Source organism: Molothrus ater, chromosome 4, assembly GCF_012460135.2.
Source record: "Molothrus ater isolate BHLD 08-10-18 breed brown headed cowbird chromosome 4, BPBGC_Mater_1.1, whole genome shotgun sequence".
NCBI classification, from domain to species: Eukaryota; Metazoa; Chordata; class Aves; order Passeriformes; family Icteridae; genus Molothrus; species Molothrus ater.
In genome coordinates, this window is record NC_050481.2 from 72,418,258 (window position 1) to 72,440,553 (window position 22,296).

The window sequence follows — 22,296 nt, forward strand, 5'->3', positions numbered from 1 at the left end:
GGCGTGACCGAGCCGCGGGCTCCGCGCCAGGGCTCGCACGCTCCAGCGCCGCGTCCCCCGGGCCGGCCCGGCCCCCCCGAGCCTCTGAAGTGCGGGTGGGGGCGCGGGGGGAGCAGCGGCGCTGGCGGCCGGCCCAGCCCCGGCTTCCCCGCCTCTATATAAACACACATTTGACTTTCTTTTGCCTCAAAGCGAACAGTGCAGAGGGGCTTTGCCCAGCAGCCCTGCCTCCCTTTTTTTTTTTTTTTTTCTTTCCCTTTTTTTTTTTTTACTTTTTTTTTTTTTTTTCTCTCTCCTCTCCTCCTTTGCCTTCCTCCTCCTTTACAGAAGTCTGGTGAAAACTCTGGGGCTCCCAAATAAGCGGCGTCGCGAGAGATCTGTATTTATAGGGAGATATTTATATATATGTAGAGATAGAGCTATAAACCGAGCCGGCTCGCTGCGTGTGTGTAGATACATATATACAGCTATTTAATTCTTCCATCTCTCCAGCTCGTGGCTGAATTATTTTAAGATTTTTTTAAACTTTTTTTTTTAAATCTCGCTCCTTTTTTCCCCTTTTTTTCCCCCCTTTTCCCCCCTTTTTCTTCTTTTCCTTTTTTACTTCTCCTCTTTTTTTCCCCCTCCTTCTGGTGTGTGTGGCTTTGCCTTGCAAGCGAGCGAGAGCCAGAGCATCTGCAGTTGGACTTTTTGGGGTCTTTTTTTTTTTTTTTTTTCCGCCACTCCAAGGTTTTTCTTTTTTCCATTTTTTCTTCTTTATCATTTTTTTCTTTTTTTGCTAAATTTTTTTACCCTCGCCTTTTCCCCTCCTCATCACCCCCACCCCATTTTTTGGGGGGGGCCGCTGCTTTTCCTCTTTTTTTTGTTGGTTTTTCCCCCCCCCCCCCCCCTTTCCCCTCTCCGTGCGCGCGTGGTGCTTTCTCTCCGTGTCACTCCGTCAAGTTTACCCCAAACAAGCCCAAACTTCGCAGCGAGGGGCGCAGCAACCACAGCTTCTTTTTTTTTTTTTTTTTCCTCCCCCCTATTTTTTAATTATTATTTTTTTGTTTGTTTGTTTTTAATTTTTCCTCCTTTCCCCCTCTTTCCCCTCGCCGCTTCCCCAACCTGCCAGCTCCGAGGGGGGCGAGCCGGGGCCCCCCTCGCCCCAGGACCCCCCAAGCAGCTCCGAGCGGGCGCTCCGCGCTCGCCGTCCCTCCGCGCGTGTGTGTGGGTGCGAGCGTGGTGCCTGTCAAGGGGCCGTTTCTCTCCCCACCCTCCTCCTCCTCCCTTCTTTCCAAATATGCTTTTTGCAAGTTTTGATCTCGTCTCGGCACTGGCTACCCTCGCCGCGTGCTTGGTGTCACTGACTTTGCTGCTGGCCGTGTCCCAACAGCTGTGGCAGCTCCGCTGGGCTGCCACCCGCGACAAAACCTGCAAGCTACCAATCCCCAAAGGCTCCATGGGATTCCCTTTAATCGGAGAGACCTTCCACTGGCTGCTGCAGGTAAGGAGGATTCCCTCATTCCCTGCTCCTCGCTGGAACCCGGGTCGGGACCGGGTGGTTTCTTAGGGGTTTTTTTTTCCTCTTTTTTTTTTTTTTTCCCCCTTGGATCGGTGTTGTTTTAGGGGCATTTTAGGGCTTTTTCTCGCTGTATTTTTTTTTTCTCCCCCGTCTTCTTTCCCTTCCGATTGCATCATGCGGCTCCGGGGCGGCAGAGCCGGAGCCGGGCGAGCGGCGGGGGCACCGCGGGAGCGCGGCCGGGCTCGGCGGGGCTGCCCCGGGCTCGGCATCGCCCCCGCGCTGCCCACCCGCTCCTCCTGCTGCTCCTGCTCCCCTCCTCAGCCTCAATTCCTGCCAAAACCCGAAACCCGCAGCGCCGGAGCCGCGGGCGGAGGCGGCCCGGGCTGGATGCGGGGGCTCCGCCGCTCGCGTCCCCCCCCGAGCCGCGGCTCCGTCCCGTCCCTTCCGCGCTGCCGGCGCTGCTCCCGGCCCGGCTCCCGCGGCGGGGGAAGCCCGCCGAGGTAATCGGGAGATTAACCCGGGATTAACCTCGCTAAACGCCCAACAGCGGCGGGCGGAGCGGGATCCCCCCCGCGCACCGCGGGGCGGCTGCCAAAAAATCGGGGGGAAAGGGGGGAAAAAAAACCCCACAGGAGGAGAGGCAGGAGGCGGCCGGGGGGTGCCCGGCTCCGGGGGGAGCCTCGGGGCGCCCCGGGGCTCGCAGCATCCCGGGAGGGAACCCCCGAGGCGAAGCCGCGCCAGGGTTTCCCCTTCTCTCCTCGCAGCAGCAAAAAGAAAAAAAAAAAGGAAAAAAAAATTAATAATAATATCCAAAGGAGGATGCTCCCGCCCTTCATCGCCGCAGCCGGCGGCGGGGCAGGACAGCCCGGTCCCGGCGGGGACAGCGGCGGCGTCCCCCGGTGTCCCCTCCCCGCCAGCGCTGGGGAAGCCCCGGCGCGGCGGCCCCGCTCCGCCGGCCGCCCCCGGCGCCGAAGGGGTTAACGGCACGCTCTCAATAGGGCTTTATTTTTTAAAGAAATTTATCAGATTTTTACAGGGGGACCAGAAAAGGGTTCTCGCTTTTCCAGCAGGCTCCGTCCAAACAGAGTCCAGGGCTAAAAATACAAAAATTTTGTATAAATTGGACTCCATTCGCAACTTGTGCCGCATAAAGGTGCTCTTTGTGCTGCCCTGGAAATGGTGTACAAATAACTCTTTATTAATGCCACAAAAAGGACTTTAATTATATTTACGCAGATCAAGAAACAGGGTCACCTGAACATCTGAACCTCACAACCGCGCTTTTGTTTCAAAATAAACACCCGCGCTCCCAGCCCGGCGGCGCGGCCGCGGCTCTCCCCGCTCGCCAGGGGGGTTTTTTGGGGACCCCCGCCCCCGCTATTGCTGCGGCTCCGGCCGCCTCTCCGCCGACAAAAGCCCCTGGAGCATGTGGGAAAGTTATTAAAGTCCCTGAAATCTGGAGATTTACTTAGGCAAAGCGCTGCCTTTCTCGAGGAAAATCAGCCCGAGCGAGGAGGGAGGGGAGGAAAAAGAGGGGAGAAAAAAAAAAAGAGGCAAAAAGCGAGGGGGGAAAAAAGGGGGAGGGTGTGAAGGAGGGGAAAAAAAAAGGGGGGGGGGGAAGAGGAGGAAAAATAGGAATATGTGTAAAAGTGACAGGGGAGGTAAAGGGAGGAGGAGGAGGAAGGGGGGAAGGAAGGCACCGACCCCCGCCGGGCTGCGGGGAGAGCGGGCGGGCTGGACGCGGGGCGACCCCAACGCCCCCCAAAATTCCAAAATTCCGCCCCCAATTCCCCTTCCCCCCCGCACCCCGCGCCCGTCCCGTCCCATCCCAACCCCTGGGCACCCCCGCAGGGCTCCTGCTTCCAGTCCTCGCGGCGGGAGAAGTACGGGAACGTGTTCAAGACGCACTTGCTGGGGCGGCCGCTGGTGCGGGTGACGGGCGCGGAGAACGTGCGCAAGATCTTGATGGGGGAGCACCACCTGGTGAGCACCGAGTGGCCGCGGAGCACGCGGATGCTGCTGGGCCCCAACACCGTGGCCAACTCCATCGGCGACATCCACCGGCACAAGAGGAAGGTCCGTGACCCCGCTTTTCCCCCCCTCCTTTCCTTCCCCCCACCCCCCCTCCTCCTTTCCTTCCCTTTTCCTTTTTCCCCCCGTTTTCCTCGCCCTTTCCTTTTGTCCCCTCCTTTCCTCGCCCTTTCCTTTTTCCCCCTCCTGTCCTTTTTTCCCCCCTTCTTTTCCTCCCCCTTTCCTTTTTTCCCCCATCTTTCCTTCCCCTTTCCTTTTTTTCCCTTCTTTTCCTCCCCCTTTCCTTTATTCCCCCAATTTTTCCTTCCCCTTTCCTTTATTCCCCCTACTTTCCTGCCCCTTTCCTTTTTCCCTTCCTTTCTTCCCCCTTTCTTTTCCCCCTCTCCTCTCCTCCCCCTTTCCTTTTCCCCCCTTCCTTTCCTCCCCTCTCCTTTTTCCCCCTTCCTTTCCTTTTTCCTCCCCCTTTCCTTTTTCCCCCTTCTTTCCTCCCCCTTTCCTTTTTCCCCCCTCTCTTTCAGTTTGTTCCCTTTCCCCCCCCCCCCCCGGGCGCGCTGATCCCTTGAGGAATTTCAAGGTGGCTCGGGATGGGGTGGGATGGGATGTGGGGGGGACACTCGTGTCGCCCCCCGAGCCCCCCACGATGGGGACACGCATGACAGGGGCGGCAGGGAGGGCTCCTAAAAGGGCGATGTGGCACAAGGGGGGGGACCCCCCGGATTGTGACACCCCCAGGGGGGCTTTGGGTGGAGGGGGTGGTGCTGAGAACTTCCTGGGATTTCAGGGAATTTGGGAATGTGGGGGGTTCTGGGGTGAAGCGGGGCTTTGGGGAGGGGCTGAGACCTTTTTGTGTCACCTTGAGGTGACAACCCCAGGGCAGCTGGTTTGGGGCTGCTGGGGCCCTTTCGTGTCCCCCTGAGGTGACACCTCCCCTTAGAACCCCGAGATCTACCTAGTTTGGGGTGCTGAGCCCCTTTTGTGTCACCTCAGACCCCCCAGGGCAGCCGGCTTGGGGCCGGTGGGACCATTTTGTGTCCCCCTGAAGTGATGTCTCCCCTCCTCAGAGCCCCAGCCTGGTTCGGGGGTGCTGAGCCCCTCTTGTGTCACCTTAGAGCCCCCAGATCAGCCTGGTTAGGGGGTGCTGAGCCCCTCTTGTGTCACCTTATAATCCCCAAGGCAGTCGATTTGGGGGTGCTGAGCCCATTTTGTGTCCCCCAGCGGTGACACCTCCAGGGCAGCCGGTTTGGGGTTCTGGGACCTGTTTGTGTCACCTTAGAGTCCCCAAGGCAGCCAATTTGGGGGTGCTGAGCCCATTTTGGGTCCCCCAGAGGTGACACTCCCAGATCAGCCTGGTTTGGGGGTGCTGGGACCCTCTCGTGTCCCCCCCCTCAGAGCCCCAGCCTGGTTTGGGGTGCTGGGACCCTTTTGTGGCCGTCACACCCCATGGGCTCTTTTCCAGCTGGATCTGGGCTGGGAATGGTTGGGGATGAAGCAGGGGGGTGACCCCCCCACAGCACTGGGGACACTGTTGGGGACACGAGGCCGTCCCCATCCCTGCCCCAGGGCCGGGTCCCTGCTCCAGCAGCGTTTCCTCTTTCGGAGGATTTTTGTAAAATCCCTTCCAAACCTCCGAAAATTCCTACCCTCTTTTCTCCTGGGGGAGATGGTAGGAAAACAAACAGCACATGGCACCCGTGGGTCACAACGCTGAGGAGCGACACCGGGGAAAGAGCTGAGCCTGTCCCTGCCCCAAACCAGGACCAGCTCAGCCCCTCCAGTGCTGGGGTTTTCCCTTAAAAATGGAGACGTTTTTCCGACCAAGGGGGGGGTGATGGGGCTGCCTCCATCCAGGGGGAAAATTGGTTCATTCCCTGCCCAAGGAGGGTTCATTCCCTGTCCAAGGAGGGTTTATTCCCTATCCACAGTGCTCTTATTCCCTATCCAAGGAGATTTTATTCCCTTTTCAGGGCAGGTTTATTCCCTGTCCAGGGTGGGTTTATTCCCTATCCAAGGAGGGTTCATTCGCTATCCAGGGCAGGTTTATTCCCTATCCAAGAAGGGTTTATTCCCTGTCCAGGGCAGGTTTATTCCCTATCCAAGGAGGGTTCATTCCCTATCCAAGGAGGGTTCATTCCCTATCTAGGACAGGTTCATTCCCTGTCCAAGGAGAGTTCATTCCCTATCCAGGGCAGGTTTTATTGCCTATCTAGGACAGATTCATTCCCTGTCCGAGGAGGGTTTATTCCCTATCCAAGGAGGGTTAAGCAGGATCAGCCAGAGATCTGCAGGTGCTCATTCCCTGCTCCTTTCACCCTCCTGCACCTCTGGATTATTTTTTTGCTCATCCGAAGTGGCCTTTGCTGGCCTGGATAAAACCACGGAATTCTGGCCTCGGGAGCGGGCCCAGGGGACTGTGGGTTATGGGGTCATGGAAAAGGGAGGCCTGACCTCCGTGGGATCCCGATGGGTCTGGGATTGGCACCAGGGCTGGGCTGGGCAGGAACCCGGCAGAGGTTTCCTCTCTCCTCCACGGCTCTTCCTGCTGCTCTCACTCCTGGGTTTTTCCTACTGGGGAAAACCACGAGGCCAGCCCTAAGCTCTGAAACCCAAAGCTTTTGGAATGTTCTTGGTCCTAAAGATCTCCTCAAAACCCTTCCTGCGTCCTGAGCGAATGATGGGTGTTAGGAGGGAATCGTGCCCTGGCAGGGTGGGCAGGGGCTGGGCTGGAATTCCCAGATTTGCTGTGGCTGCCCCTGGATCCCTGGCAGTGCCCAAGGCCAGGCTGGGATGGGATTTGGAGCACCCTGGGAGCTGTCCGTGGCGGTGACAGGGAGTGGAAGTCCCTTCCAACTCAAGTCATTCCATTATTCCATGGTTTTTGGCATCACTTGTGATTCCAAGCCGGCAAGGATCCTAATTCCTAATTCATTCCTAAATCCCAATTAACTCCTAAATCCTAATTCCTGCATCAGGGGTGGCCAAAAGCCTCCCGAGCTCAGGAATTCCAACAAAACCCTGTCCCAGGATGACCCCCGGCTCCTTCTCCCACTCCTTGGTGCTCTTTGAGCTCCCACAAACTCTTTTCCCAGGATCTGGGACACTCTGGGAGTTAATTCTTTTTTAAGTTTTCCCTTTCATCAGCTGGAGATTGAGTCCAGCAGTGCCCGGCTCTGGAATTCGGCAGTTTCAGCCTCATTTCTTCCCTCCATCTCCTGCTAATCGCTGCTTTTGGGAGCCCAGCGCCTCCCACCCCACCCAGCCTGGGCTGATCCCGATTTAGGGATTCCTCTTCTCCCTAAAAACCCATCCCCGAGCTGCACTCAGATAAGCTGGGCCTGCCTCTAATGAGGTGAAAATCGATTATTCTGCTCTTATCGAGATTCCAAGGAGCAGATTAAGGCTCCTTCCTTCAGGTGTGGCCTATTTGGAGCTCGTTAATCCCGAATTTTTGTTGTTCCACGGCTCCAGCTTCCAGCTCTCCCCACCCTGAAACTCGCAGAGCTCTCAGGAGAAAGGATTTGGATTTAGGGCGAGCTTAAATCTTAAACTGAGCCTGAATTCTCCTCTTGACCTGCCAGGGAAGCAAGGAAAGGACTCGGAAAAGGCAGAATTTTCCACGGGATACCCCAATTTCCAGTGAGGGTGCTGCTCTTGAGGGGTTCATGGAAAGATTCGGAGCAGTTGGAAGCTCCGTGGAGAGAGGATTTCCTGGGGAATCTCTTTGGCGGGTGACGATCCAGGTTAAAGCACTGTGGGCTTTCCTGGCGTTCCATGACCTCTCGGATTCTGGGTTTTGCTTCATCTCTGAGCTCGAGCCTTCACTTGTCCCTTCCCAATTCCCCGATCCTGCCAAAAACTGAGGCAGAATTCCTCACCTGGCACGGGATTTTGGCCAAAATGAGGAAAAGCAGAGCGTGGAACCCACCTCTGCTGCCCTTCCAACCACTTGGGGCCTTCCCCCAGCTCTTGTCCAGGCCATAAATCCCCCTCATCTTCCCCAAACCCCACAGAGCCGCGTTTATTTCCAGCAGCATTCCCTGGCAGCCGCTCTGTGGTCTCCAGATTGTCACTGGGATGTGGAGATGAGCTCCAAACCCAACATGTTCCTGCAGGAGGGTTCTGGGATCCTGCCAGGGATCAGCTGCTCGCTGCAGCTTTCCAAGGAATTTCAGCTCCTCGGTGGAATTCCGGGATCAGAGAATTCCCGCTGGAGGACGCTTGAATGGGATCGGGGATAGGGTGGGATGATTCAGGTGCTGGAGCTCTTCTCTCTTTCCTGTTTCCATGTCCCAGATGTTTTTTGGGATCTTTATGGATTTGTTATCCCATTCCATATAGAAGAATATCCAGAAGTATTGGTCCCGTAGGTGTTGGTGAAGGATTCTGGGATGCAGGAGGTGCTCAGGAGGAGCCCAATCCTAACCCTATGGAAGCTTTTTCCCATCCCAAGTTTATCAAATTTCCCCTCCAGGAGGCTGTCAAAATTCCTATAAATTGGAGGAAACCTCCTTGGTTTGGGAAATGAGGTTACAGAGAGGGAATTGCAGGATATGGAATCAGCTTGGGGCAGGGATGGAAGGTTGGGAACATGGAATTCCTGCGGCAGGGAACGCCTTCGCTGCAGGTGTCACTGGCACTGAAAATTCCTATAAATTGAGGAAAACCTCCTTGCTTTGGGAAACGAACTCTCTGGGTTTGGAGTCAGCCTGGAACAGGGATGTGGGGCAGGATGGAGGGCTGGGAATGGGGAAAATTCCTGCCCTATGGAATGGCTCCATTGCAGATGTCCCCAGTGCTGGCTCTGGCTTTGCCCTTGGAGCAGTTTACAAGGAATAAACAACACCAGCTCCAAACTCCTCTCCCACTTTCCTGGGACATTTATCCCGGCCAGGCTGTTCCTGCTGCTGGAGTTTGTGTTGATGTTGGAGAAGCGTCTGGGCCACCCCTGCTGGAGCCGGAGCTCCACAGTGGAATTTTTTGTCTGGAATCCCCTCCAGGTTCCTCACAGGAGTGACCCGGGTGGCTGAGCAGGGTCTTTGCTCTGGGTTTTTGGTGGCAGATCCCTGTCCCTGCCCGCCCCATGACGGTTGAATGTCATCCCATGGGACTGGAGCTCCTGCTGGAACTCCCTGGGAAAGGTTGGTGGGATCATTCCAGCTCCTGCTCCGTGCTCTGGGGGTCTCCCCATCCCGCTCTTGTCCCACTCTGGCTCTTCCCTCCATCCTTGTCCCATCCAATCCCAACTTGTCCCTGTCGACCTCTGCAATCCCCATTTCCACCCAGAAACCCCCAGGTTTTGGGAGTGTCGATTCTGGGGTGAAAGGAGCCGTAATGAGGGCAGAGCAAACCTGATCTTAGGGATCCTGCAGCCTCTGCTTTTATGGCAATTCCAGCAGGAAGCTGGAATTCAGCACTCCTGTGCCTGCAAGGGATCCTGGTGGAGGAGGAAATGGGAATTGGGAATGACCAGGACGTGGCCTTTAGGCTTTAGGTCAAGTCTGAGCAGCGCCCAGGGCCAGGAAGGAGATTCCCGGGATGTGCAGGGAAAGGTGGGATCAAACTTTCCTCGGGATCATCCAGCTTGGCAGGAGAGTGCCGGACTCGTGTTCCGGCAGAGCCACCCCAAAATAGGCACAGCCGGCTCAAAAAAAAAAGCCAAAAAAAAGTGCAAAGATGGAATAAAATCAAAGCAATCCATGGGATTGCTGGGGAGACATCCAGGGATTCCAGGAGGGAGCAGGAGGGGCGGCCCTGGTTTGTCTCAGTGTCCAAAGCTCCATCGCTCATTAACACAGCGCAATTAATGCTCTGCCTCCGAGGCACGCAAGTGTTGAGCTCATTAGCACGGAGTGGAAAGGTCCGAGGCTTTCATATCGTTTGCGAGGGGATTAAGAGCACAAAAGGGGCCATAAATTTACAGGCAAATATAAACCAGCTGCTGGGGGGGAGGGAAGGATCGGGATTGGGATGGGGGAGAGGGCTGCAGGAGGAAGGAGCAATGGGAGGTGGAGGAATGGATCTTTCCCTACAAAAAACCTGGACTGAGGTTGTTAACAGGGTTTATTTTTAGGGTTTCTAGGATTTTTTTCCAACCTGGACCGAGGTTGTTAGTAGGGGATTTTTTTTTAGGGTTTTTAGGTTTTTTTTTTTCCATGTCTATCCCACCCTCTCAGCCTATTCCGTGGTGGAAAGGAAACCATCCCAGTCCATCGGAGCCAGCTCCCAAAATTATATCAAACAGGCTGAATTGCAGCTGCCATCAGCTCCAGCCCCTTCTCCATGCCCTGGGAGCCTTAATCCATGGGCAAAAGCCTCTGGAGCAGGGAAAACCTTCCATGGATGGAGGATGGCTCCTGCTCCCCTTCCGGGGGAAGAATTCCTGGGCTCGGTTGGTTCCTTGACTTTAGAAAAAGTCACCCCTGTCATCTCCAGGGGTGTAAATCCAGAGCAATTTTAATTATTTTAATCAGTTTTAATTCAAGGGATTAGAAAAATTTACCAGTTGTAATCTAAAGGATTAAAAAAAAGGCAAATGGAGGAGCTCCTGGCTAAAAGACAAATTTTGGGGGATTTCATGGTGCCTTCCATCCCAAAACTCCCCACGAGCTCCAGGCCCGCTGTGCTGGTGGAGCAGGATTGTGGCTGTGGGATACCCTGGGATCCCCCAGTTTGGATTTTCCACCTTCCAGGGTGGGAGTTTTTGGGTGTGCTGGGAGGCAGGGAGAAGGCGAAGCCCCTCCTTGGGCAGCAGCTGGGTGGAGCTGCAATCCAGGCTCCACTTCCAGAGGGATGGGGAGCGAATCCCAGGGATGCCAAGGAGTCAGGATCCGTCCTGCACCGTGGTCCCTTTGGTTTTTCCATCCATCCTCTCAAACAGCTCAAGGAACCTCCTCAGCTGTGGTTTGCGATATTCCATTTATCCCTCTGGTGGTAACGGAGCTCTCCATCCCTTCCCAGGTGGAATTTTCCCATGAAATCTCTCTCACCTGCTGGTTCTCCAGCTTCCTCTCCTTGTAGGGTTGGGATCACCCTGAGGGGTCACCTCAGCCCCTGTCCCCTCCTCCCTGGAGGAGCTTTAACCCTTGCCTGGTCTGCAGGAGCTCCTCAGGTGTTCTCTCATCCCATGGAGGCCTTGCAATCCTCAGGATTTCCTTGGAGGAATCCCTTTCCCAAGATTTTTTCCTTTATTTCTGCCATGAGACTTTGTGTGATCTGGAAGGGTTTTTTATTCCTTCGGGATGAAGTGGCTGCACCATGGATTGGGAATTTCTGACTCATCCCCTCCCAGGTGTGGCCACCTCTTGCTCTGCTCTGTTCCCGGTTCCTGGAATTCTTGGCAGAACCAAGGACTGGTTTATTTTTAAGTCTGGCTTTGTCTTTAGGATAATCCTGCTCCGGGTTACTTAAATCCATAGGGATCCTTCCCTTCTGTCCTCTCTCCGTGCTCCAGGAAAACCCATCAGGCTCAGTAAAGACTGGGATTTTCCTCCTGGTATTTCACTTCCACTGTTCCCTGGGAAAGCTGTTCTCCTCCTCCTTGTCTCCAGGGAATCCTTCGTGCCCACACCACGGGCAGTGATCCATCACCCACCGGGATAGCCCATCCCAGGGGTCGGAATTAGGTCCTCAAGGTCTCTTCCAACCCAAACCATTCCATAATTCCCCGAGGAATGAGAGCTCTGACCATGCCTGCTGGGTTTGTGGGATTCTCCTTCTCCACAGCTCCATCCACAGGGATCCCAGCTGGATCCTGGCTGGCTGATCCCACGTTTCTGATCTCTCTTCTCTGGACACAGCTCCCCCCATTTCTTTGCCAGGACATCCACGGATGTGGGATCCTTCTCCCTCCTTGAGGAGCATAAGGTGAAATTTATTCTCCTTTTTCTCCATAAATAAAAGGGAAAAGACACTGGGAGCAGCATTCCCAAGCTGATGAATCCCAGTACCTTTTGGTACCCCCAGAAATTCGGCCCAGAAGCTGAAATTTCTTGATGGAATTCTGCTGGGGATGGAATTTTTGGGACACTCAGGCAGTTTTGCAGAGGGGCTGCTGAGGCAGATCCTGGCTCTCCCCCACAGCCCCTTTGACCTCTCAGGCTTGAAAATTTGGGATCGAAAGCAGGGCCTTGGAGGGTTTGGGATCGAAAGCAGGGCCTTGGAGGGTTTGGGATCGAAAGCAGGGCCTTGGAGGGTTTGGGATCAAAAGCAGGGCCTTGGAGGGTTTGGGATCGAAAGCAGGGCCTTGAAGGACTTGGGATTGAAAGCAGGGCCTGAAAGGGTTTGGGATTGAAATCCTCCCATGCCATGTGGGGGATTTGTAGGAGAGATTCTTGAACATGGAGATTTTTGAGTTGTGGGGAAATGCAGATCTTGGGATTAATTTTATTCTGAATTTGACTGGAAATGCTGGAGTTTCTCATAATCCTTTTTTTTTTTTTTTTGTAACATGGAAAAATCCCAGGTAGGCACAGCCCCTGAAGGTGCATCATGACAAGAGCAAAGGATCCCAAATGATCCTTCCATTTTTTCCAGCAGAATTTTTTTTTTTTTTGAGAATCATTTGAATTTCAGTGTAAGAGCCTTTGGCAAAGGCACCTCATTCCTTTCAGCCTGGAGGCTCCAGCTCCTGTTCCCAGACTCCCGTTGGAGGCTGGAGCGTTCACGAGAGCCTGGATTCCTCCAGGATGGAGCCTTCCATGTGCTCCATTTCCAAAAAAACGAGGGGGAGAAAAGGAATCAGTTCTTTGCTGTGTGCAAAGCCCGAACCTTTTATAAACAGAGTGTCCGGGTAGGAATGGGATTTTTTGGAATTTTCTCTCCTTTTGTGGTGCCTTTCCAACTTTTTTTGCTGTGTTTTCCCTTTGTTCATGCTCCCAGTACCAGGATGGCCTCTTGCCCATGAACCACCTCCAAAAATATCCCGGTTTCTAATCCCGCTGGAGCACGGGAATGGGCTCTGGAGAGGGGCAGACATCCAGGATAATGTGGTGATGGGGCAGGGCTGGGACAAACACAGCCTAGCCTTTGGAAATGTGGGAAGAGTTAGGATGCATCCAGGTTGAGATGTTGCTTTGGATGCTTCCCGACGTCTCCTGTCGGCCAAACCTCCGGCAGGTGCCAAATTGGTTCCTGAAAACATTTCCTGGCTCATCCTGCCTCCCTTTGGTCAGGCCAGCAGCCCCAGGCTGGATGGGGATGCAGGTGGCTGATCCCAAAATTTCAGTTTTCCTCCTGGAGGGGAGGAACAGAAAGCTCCATTCCCTCTTTTGGGAGCCAGGTGGGAGCGAGGGGCCTGGAAATCATGGATGGCCAAAGGCAGGGATTGGTGCTGGTGCTTGGGGTGGGAAGGAGAAAGCCATGGAAAATGTGGTCCCCCACACCCCAGCCAGGCATGGAATCACTGCTGGAGCTCACAGAATTCCCTCAAATTCCCTGGCTGTGGTTTAAGGATGGGGCCGGGGCGTTCTCCAGCTGGGGCTGGGGGCGCTTTGCTGTCACGTGGAGCTGGAGCTGAGGCACTGGGAAGGCATTTTCAGCCTTTGGAAAATCATAAATCCTTAAATATCCTTTTTCCATGTGAGATGGAGTGGGAAGGTTCCGGCTGGGTGGTGGGGTGTCCATCAATATGAGTGTAGGGTGGAAATGAGCGTCCTTGGATGGACCAGATCCCCACATTTGGCTCTTTTGGGACATTCTCCAACATGGAAAAACTCTTTCCAGCATCCCCAAAAAATCCTGGCCCTGCTGCGAGCCCTTGTGGCTCCACCGCAGCCGGGCTGTGGCATCTCAGGGTTAACAAAGCTGAGCTTAGAGACGGTTTTGCCTCTTGGCAGCTCTGGAACAACTTTTTCTTGCCCCGATTCTCCTCGGCTTTGCCTGGATTCGCTCCTGGAGCAGCCGAGCCGCTCGGCCCGGCTTCACTAGAGGGCGCAGGAATTTTAGGCTAGGAACGCGCCGGGCTTCGTCGGGGAAAGTTGGCTGCCTTCTCCTCCTTTTTAATCAACTGGAAAGATGCAGGGTTGAACTGGAGGTGACTGGAAGGGGATCCAGACTTGTGTCTGGCCGGGGAAGGATCTGCTGACATGTGGGATTAGACGGAGCAGCGCGGCCGGGGCTCGGGCCGTGCTCGGGAGCTCCAGGGAGCAGCCAGCTGGAGGAGCCTCCTGGCGCGGGGAGAGCTCCCAAAAATTGCGGAGAAAGAACAAAATCCCCCCCACCCCCGGTGCTTAACCTCCCCCTTGTCAGGTCTGCGCCGATCCCATGGGGAGAGGTTTGGTTTTCTCTTCCAAAGGATGTCCCCTTCTGTTCACACCAATCCTTAGGGACAGGATCTTTCCTCTTGGGAGGACCCGGGGGTGTGGGTCCAGCCCCCCACACCTCGGCAGATGTTCTGGGACCAGAGGCACGTCCGGGACCGAGTCCTTTCTTCAGGGAGCAGGGGGTCCCCAGGTGCTCCTCCTGTGGGGAATGCCAGGGAAGGACGAGGCCAGGAGCCCCCAAAGGTCACCTCCACTGGGGTGGTGGCTCCCAGCAGGGATGCAGACCCCGTGCTCCTAAAGCAGAGATTGTCCCCTCACTGGCCCTGCTTCCATCTGGGGAAACTGAGGCACAGGAAATGTTTCGGGACATTCACTGGGAGCCTCTGCCCTTATTCCGTTGTTCCGAGCTGCTCAGCATGGATGAAGGGCAGGTGAGAGCTGGGTTGGGACACAGCAGTGTCCCTTTGCCAGGTGGTCTTGTCTCCATCCCTGTGGAAGAGCTCATGGATCCTGGCTCTGCATCAAACCCGGTGTCCTGCCCATGGACAAAGGAACTGTCCGTTCCCTTCTTCCCGTTCCCTTCTTCCCTTCCCTTCTTCCCTTCCCTTCTTCCCGTTCCCTTCTTCCCGTTCCCTTCTTCCCGTTCCCTTCTTCCCGTTCCCTTCTTCCCGTTCCCTTCTTCCCGTTCCCTTCTTCCCGTTCCCTTCTTCCCGTTCCCTTCTTCCCATTCCCTTCTTCCCATTCCCTTCCCACCTCCAACCTTCCTCACTCCCTCCCCACCTTCCCCACGCAGCCGAGGGTCTCAGCTTTACCCCCCCCAGCTTTTCCTGCCCGAGCAGCTGCTTTTTCCAGCAGAAAAAGCCTGAACGCCGCTGCCTTTCCCGGCTCTGGATGGATGCAGGCAGGAGGCGGCCGCCGCCGCCCCGTCCCGCGCCCTCGCCGCGCTCTCGCTCCCCGCTGTTCATTCATTCATTCATTGATTCCTCCTCTCATTCATTCATTCATTCATGCCTCGGCTCCGCGCGGCCATCCAGGGATGGTTCCCTGTCCCCAGGCTCGGATTCCCTTCCCTGTCCATCCTCCCATCCTGGGATTTCCGCGGGCCGCTCCTCGCCGGGCGCTGGGTTTCGCCGGGGGCTCAACCTGGGGCGTCGTGAAGCGGCTCTTGTGGAGGCCCCTGCGCGGAGCTGCGAGGGGACAGAGGTGTTTTTTCACCAAACAAACTCCCAGGGAACGCCGGGCATTAGCAATGAGGGGTCGCAGCCAGGAAAATATTACCTTTCCCTTGGAGTGCTGACTGCGGAGGAAATTCTCACATTTACAGCTCCGGCGAGCCCGGCGCTCATGGAAAAGAGGGGGCGGCTTTGATTTCGCTCCTCTCGGTGGGTTGATAACTTTGGCAGCCCCCCCACCTCGCCTCCATTCCCGCCGGGAAGCGGCCACCGGTGGAGGCTCCGGCGCGCAGCTCCCTCCTTGGAGTCCTGGTTTAATTGGATTTTCCTGGAGGCCTGCGGTGCGTGTGCGTCCTGCCCCGTGCGTGTGTGTAGGTTAATAAAAAATAAACAAACAGCACTTTCCCCCCTCGCTCGGCGAGGGATGAGGCGGGAATGCCGAATGAAAGCGCTGCTGTGCCGGGAAGGGACATTCCTGGCATTGCTGAGCTCCTCGGAGCGGGCCCGGGCCCAAATTGGAGGAAAAAAATTGGAGTAAGGAGCCGTTAGCGTGGGGGACCTGGGGAGGCCCAGTCCTGCTCACTGTTTACTCGCAGGGCTTAAATTAACGCTGGCTGCTGACATCAGGAATTTTTTTTTTCCCTGGTTTCCCAAGGAAATGAGCCGAGGGCGATCGCGGCCTCTGCGTACGTGCAGCGGCTCTTCCCCGCTTGAACCCCTGTCGGAGTTCAGCCAGACTCCACAGAGATCCTAAAGGCTCCAAAATAATTATTTTGCTTCGTTTTGCATCCGTGAACAAAAAAAAAAAAAAAAGAAGGAAAAGGTGATGGAGAGGTGGGAGGAATTTTCAGTGCTTCCCGTTGGGAGAGTTGTGTTTTCCCCTTGTGTTTGTCCGTGTTGAATGCTGGAGAATCCCTGTGAAAGAGGTGCGTTAGTGACACCCAAGCCATGGGATGAACAGAGCTGGGATCCTTTGGACATGGAAATGTTTCTCTGTCCCTCCTGCCACACGTGGGATGGAGGAATCCCTCCCACCCCAGTTTGCTCCGTTATTCCCCGTCACTTGTGACAGTCATGGTGGCAATTTCAGGAAGAGCTGGTGTTTCTGGCAGCTCTATTAGGAACGGGATGAAGAGTTTGGAATGGTGTCCCACCTCCTCGTGGGACACCTTGGACAAGGCCGCGTGTGCTGGGGCCTGCAGACAAACCTCTCCTCGCTGTTTCCCGTAGGTGTTCTCCAAGATTTTCAGCCACGAGGCTCTGGAGAGTTACCTGCCCAAGATCCAGCTGGTGATCAAGGACACGCTGCGGGCCTGGAGCAGCGAGCCCGAGCCCATCAACGTGTACCACGAGGCGCAGAAGCTGACGTTCCGCATGGCCATCCGCGTCCTGCTGGGCTTCCGCATCCCCGACGAGGAGCTCGGACGCCTCTTCGAGGTCTACCAGCAGTTCGTGGAGAACGTCTTCTCCCTGCCCGTGGACCTGCCCTTCAGCGGCTACAGGAGGGTGAGCTTTGGGGCGGGGTCTCTACGCTGATAGCGCCAATTAATTAATGGGAGGTGATTAATCCGCGCCTTTCCCCGTTCGCGGGGGGATTTCTCATCTCCTGACCTCAAGGACTCCGTTTTGGGCCACAATTCCTGAATTAGTGGAGAAGGCAGGGGAAAAGCTGTTCCTTGATAGCAGGAAATAGTCAGGAGTTGCCCAGATTTAATTTGTGTTTTTCCTCATTTGGCAATTTGCCTGTGTTTTTTTACTTTGTGGGACCCTTCTCCTTTTAATTCCTTTGGAGTGAAACAGGTCCTTGTAATTCCAGGAGCTAAAATACACCCTTGTAATTCCCATAACTAAAACAGGCCCTTCTAATTCCTGGAGTATTCCAGTTTTTATGATGAAAGACGCAAAATGAAAACCTGACAAAAAATGAAAACATAACAAAAAATAGACATAAAATCGTATTTTTTTTCCCATGGGGGAATTTTGATAACAGAAATAGGGGGGGTTCAAAATTTATTTTTCTGATATCCCTGCATTTTTTTTTTTAATTGCTGTTTGCCCATGGGAACGATTCCATCCCCTTGGAGCCCGGAATCGTTCCCAGCAGCAGGTTAGCCCCAAGCAGCTGCACTCCCGTAGGAATTGCTTTACTGGGACCAGGTGATCAAATTGCTGGGGAAGGGGATTCTTTGGGATGAATGGGCTTTCCTTTGAGAGACGATTTTCCCAGGGATTTCCATACATCCCAGGAGGAGCTGGGGGCTGTGAACCGGTGCCGGACAGGGGCTCCCAGCCCAGACCCGTCATTTACACCTAGGTGTTGATTACTCCTCCTGTGATCTCCCCCACTCCGGCTTTACTCCTCCGGCCCAGGGGACACCTCCAACATCTTCACACCCTTCTTTGAGCCTCTGCTTTTATGGCTTGGACCTGTCCTGGGCACGTCTGCAGCTCCTGGGATGGGCAAGGTGCTGCTGGTGGTGACGTGGTCTGAGCGCTTCCTGCTCCACAGGGAATCCGGGCCCGGGAGACGCTGCAGAAGGGGCTGGAAAAAGCCATCCAGGAGAAGCTGCAGAACACGCAGGGCAAGGACTACGCCGACGCTCTGGACATCCTGATAGAGAGTGGAAAGGAGCACGGCAAGGAGCTGACCATGCAGGAGCTGAAGGTAAAGCCCTTCCCTGGGGCCTCCTTGGGACTGTTCTGCTCAGGGCCGGGCCTTCCTGAAGGGAAAAGTGAGGGATGATCCCAGGAGGAATTTTTGGGGCAGACCTGAGAGCTGGGGGACCACGATGTGTTTGTTGGTGGATGCAAACCAGTTGCTTCATTCATTTGCTGGTTGTGCCCAGCCCTTTCCACCAAGCGTTCCATGGAATCATCAAGCTTGGAAAAGGCCTCCAAGGTGATCAAGTGCAACCTCCATCCCCACTAAACCATACCACAAAATTCACCATCCATTCAGTTTTTGAATACTTTCGGGGATGGTGACTCCATCCCTGTCCCAGGCAGCCTCCTCCAGTGCTTGGCCCCTCTTCCAGGAAGGAAATTTTTCCTGATATCCAACCTGAACCTCCCTGGTCACAACAGAAACCTTGGTCAGCTGCATCCCCTGACCTTTCCGCTCCTCCTGGTGCCTCCTTTGCAGGGCATGGGAGCCCCTCAGCAGGTTCTTATCTGCAGCAGGGCCATGGAATGCCAGGAGCCATCTCCTGGGTTTTTGTCTGCTCCTTGGAGGTTCTGTGTGAAGATCCTGGTGGTGGCTGTCCAAGGAGTGACCTTCCAGTTAAACGTGACCAGGCTTTGGCTGCCCCTGGAAGTGTCCACGGCCATTAACAACGGACACAAACTCTGCCCAGGTTTCCCTCATCCATCCTGGTGGGTGGGAAATCACCCAGGAGAATCCATCTCCCTCCACATTCCATTTTTCCCTCTCCCAGCTTCGTGATGTGATCCTTCCTCAGGTCACGTGGCCCCTTTGGATCTTAAATCTCTGGAGCAGCTGTTTTTTGGGAGAATCTGTGGCTGCTCCATCCCTGGGAGCACCCAAGGCCAGGTTGGATGGGGCTTGGAGCATCCTGGGACAGCAGGAGGTGTCCCTGGGGATGGAACAAGGTGATCCCTGACTTCCATCCAACCCAAACCATTCCACGATTCTGAGGCCAGGCTGGAAATCGTTCAGGGAGAAGAACACCCCATGGCACCTCGAGGTGCTGAGGTTGGTGGCTCCTTGTTGGAACCCAGGAAATTCCTCTGGCTGCCCCGGAGGCTCGAGCCCCTGCCCGGGTGGCCCAGAGACCTTGGCACAGAGCCCCAGACCCCTGTGCCTTTGATTTAGCCCTTGGAAAAAAACAATTACCAACCTTAGATGAAGAATTATAAGCCACAAAATTTTAAGTAGATGATAGTGAATTTATCACAGGGTGAAAAAATAGATTTTTGGGGTTTTTAGCATGGGGGTTCAGGGGGCAAGATGGAGGGTTCTGGGTGTGTCCAGCCTTTCTCCTTCTTCTTCTTGGCCTCCATCTTCTGCTGTGGTGGTGGCACTTTTAGATTGGTTCAGAGTAGAAGCTCACTGTCTAACATGAGTGATAAGTATTAAAAAGTAATTGTAAATATTGTACACATGGTTTTTAGTATAAAAAAATAACACCACCCCGGGGGCGGACAGATTGCCTCTGACTGTCTTGCTGAGCAGACCTCAGCAGGTCAAAAGAAAAAATTTTATAGATAAGATACAACAAAAAACCTTAAACCTGAGAAATGAAAAGCTCTAACTCCTTCTTCAAGCGCCAAGCTAAGAAAGGAGACTTTCTAACGCATCACGAAGTCACTGTGACCAGCTAAAGTCCCAAAAGCCCCTCTGCCCCACCCCTGTGTGTGACAGTGCTCATGGGGGTCTCAGGTTGAGGGCAGAGACGAGGATCTGACTCCATGTTTCAGAAGGCTTGATTTATTATTTTATGATATATATTACATTAAAACTGTACTAAAAGAATAGAAGAAAGGATTTCATCAGAAGGCTGGCTAAGAATAGAATAGGAAAGAATGATAACCAAAGGCTTCTGTCTTGAACTCTCTGTCCGAGCCAACTGGGCTATGATTGGCCAATAATCAGAAACAACCAACATGAACCAATCCCAGATGCACCTGTTGCATTCCACAGCAGCAGATAACCATTGTTTGCATTTTGTTCCTGAGGCCTCTCAGCTTCTCAGGAGGAAAAATCCTAAGGAAAGGATTTTCCATGAAAGATGCCTGCCACACCTGTGTCTCACCCTGCCCTTCCCCCTGCCCTCCAGGACGGCACCCTGGAGCTCATCTTCGCCGCCTACGCCACCACGGCCAGCGCCAGCACCTCCCTGATCATGCAGCTCCTCAAACACCCGCGGGTGCTGGAGAAGCTGCGGGAGGAGCTGCGGAGCAAAGGGATCCTCCACAACGGCTGCATCTGCGAGGGCTCCCTGCGCCTGGACAACATCAACGGCCTCCAGTACCTGGACTGCGTCATCAAGGAGGTTCTGCGCCTCTTCACCCCCATCTCCGGGGGCTACCGGACGGTGCTGCAGACCTTCGAGCTGGATGTGAGTAGCGCTGGACCCCGAGATCCCCAAAATGGCCCAGCTCGCTTGAGCCTGGCTTAGAGGAGGCCTCTGAGGGGCTAAACGAAGTCCTGCCTAATTAAGTCCTTCTCCCAGGCAATCAGTGGCAGGACAAAGGGACGCAGCGTTAAGCTGCACCAGGGGAAATTTAGGTTGGATTTAGGGAAAAAGTTCTTCCCAGGAAGAGTGGCTGGGCATTGGAATGGGGTGAGGTGGTGGAGTCACCGTCCCTGGAGGGGTTTAAGCCTGGATGTGGTGCTCGGTGCCACGGTTTAGTGGATGAGGTGGTGTTAGCTGACAGCTTGGACTTGATGATCTCCAAGGCTTTTCCAGCCTAATTAATTCTGTGATTCTGGCAATGGGATTTGCCCCAGATCCAGCAGTGATGGGATGTGGAGCTGTCAGAGGGCAGACGGGTGTGATGCTCCAAAGCCCAGCTCGTGACAGTGACGCCAAATTCTGAGCTGGGGTGTGACAGGGGAAAGGTTTACAGCAAAGGGCATCTCCAGGCTGCCGGATGACAGGCGGATTAGTCACCACCATGGCTGGAATTTCCTCCCAGCAAAACAAAATCTCGGGAGCTGCCTTGTCACTGTAAATCCTCCTAATGCAGTGGTTTGAGTCAGAGACCTTTTAAAGTGCTCAGGGGATGATAAATCCACCCCATTTCTCATCACTCGGGCCCCGGTGTGGGTGTTGGGTGTGTGGTGCTGACAGGCAGCGGGGTGTGGGATGCTGTGGGGTCCTCTGGGATGCTCTGGGAAGGGCTGGCTGATGTGTGGGGCACAGCACGGGAGAAGCTGCTTCCCCTGCTCAGCACCACGGGGTTCCTGGTAGGCAGCTCCTGCCAGTGACCACAAAGCAAATAAATGGATGGATCATCCCACGAATCTTTGGGATGGAGGGAGGAATAAAGCCAGTATTCGCATCTCTTTGTGCTGTGCTGTCTGGTTTTCCTTTAAATCTGCATCACACTTGAGGGATAAACCCAAAAGAAATGGGAATAAGCAGGGAAAACTGTGAGGGTGGTGCGGCCTGGCACAAATTGCCCAGGGATTGTGGATGCCACATCCCTGGAAGTGTCCAAGGCTGGATGGGGCTTGAAGCACCCTGGGGTGATGGAAGGTGTCCCAGCCCGTGGAGTGGGGTGGGACAGGATCCGTTTAGGACCCCTCCCGACCCAAACCATTCCATCCTTCCACGCAAAAAAATTTCCTTCATCTCATCCCCCTAAGACAAGATATCTCAATCCTCCCTCTCCAGCAGGACTGACCCACTCTGCTCTGCTCTCCTCCCCTTCCCGCCTCTCCGCAGGGTTTCCAAATCCCCAAGGGCTGGAGCGTGATGTACAGCATCCGGGACACCCACGACACCGCTCCCGTCTTCAAGGACGTGGACGTCTTCGACCCCGACCGCTTCGGGCAGGGCCGGAGCGAAGACAAGGAGGGCAGGTTCCACTACCTCCCCTTCGGAGGAGGCGTACGGACCTGTCTGGGCAAGCACCTGGCCAAGCTCTTCCTCAAGGCCCTGGCCATCGAGCTGGCCAGCACCAGCCGCTTCGAGCTCGCCACCAGGACTTTCCCCAAAATCACCCTGGTGCCCGTGGTCCACCCGGTTGACGGACTCAAGGTCAAGTTCTTCGGACTGGATTCCAACCAGAACGAGATCCTGACGGGCACAGACGCCATGCTGGGGGCCACCGTGTAAAGCCCGCGCCACCGGTGGCACCAGGGACGGGCGGCCGGGGGAGGAGGCAGGGGTGGGGTGGGGGCGAGGGGATGGACAGGAGGGGAGCAGAGAGGGATATGAGGAGCTTCTCCACGGCGCTCACCTCCGGATCGGGACTGCTTTTCCAGCAGGGAAGCTGCCGGAAGCGTTTTGCTCTTCCCGCGGGATGCGGAGAAGGTCGGGGCAGAGGAGCCTTGTTTCGTCGGGAAGGAGGAAGATCCGCAAAAGCCGAGTCGAGCTGGGATGGCCGACCATACACAGTATCTAATTATTATAAATATATATATATAAATATCTATAAAACACTTCTGCTGCCAGGAGGAGAAGGCCCGACTGCGGGAAAGGCTTGGAATCAGCCGAGGATCTGAGGTCTGGTGTCCCGGGGCAGCTCTGGGGTGACCTCTGACCTTTTTTTTTTAACAGTGTTAAATTAGCTGGTGATAACAGTGTTTTTATGTTTTTTGAGGTGTTTTTTTTTTTTTTTTTCGGTTGGTTGTGTTTTGGTTTTTTTT

General features: G+C 54.8%; 1 protein-coding gene across 1 annotated transcript; it reads left to right on the top strand.

Moving 5' to 3' along the window:
- The first annotated feature begins 1,252 nt into the window (after positions 1 to 1,252).
- Positions 1,253 to 21,784, top strand: LOC118686300 (cytochrome P450 26B1). The gene is made up of 6 exons (XM_036382449.1): positions 1,253 to 1,483; positions 3,353 to 3,577; positions 16,191 to 16,466; positions 17,470 to 17,625; positions 19,757 to 20,038; positions 21,371 to 21,784. The coding sequence occupies exons 1-6, from the start codon at positions 1,280 to 1,282 to the stop codon at positions 21,761 to 21,763; spliced, it is 1,536 nt and encodes a 511-aa protein (XP_036238342.1). The 5' UTR covers positions 1,253 to 1,279; the 3' UTR covers positions 21,764 to 21,784.
- Positions 21,785 to 22,296: the final 512 nt, after the last annotated feature.

What these genes read in the sequence shown, in the direction of transcription:
- LOC118686300 (XM_036382449.1), top strand. Translation starts at nt 1,280, where the DNA reads ATGCTTTTTGCAAGTTTTGATCTCGTCTCGGCACTGGCTACCCTCGCC. An exon ending in TCCACCGGCACAAGAGGAAG is followed by an intron (nt 3,578 to 16,190) that starts GTCCGTGACCCC and finishes TGTTTCCCGTAG; the next exon opens with GTGTTCTCCAAGATTTTCAG. An exon ending in TGCAGACCTTCGAGCTGGAT is followed by an intron (nt 20,039 to 21,370) that starts GTGAGTAGCGCT and finishes GCCTCTCCGCAG; the next exon opens with GGTTTCCAAATCCCCAAGGG.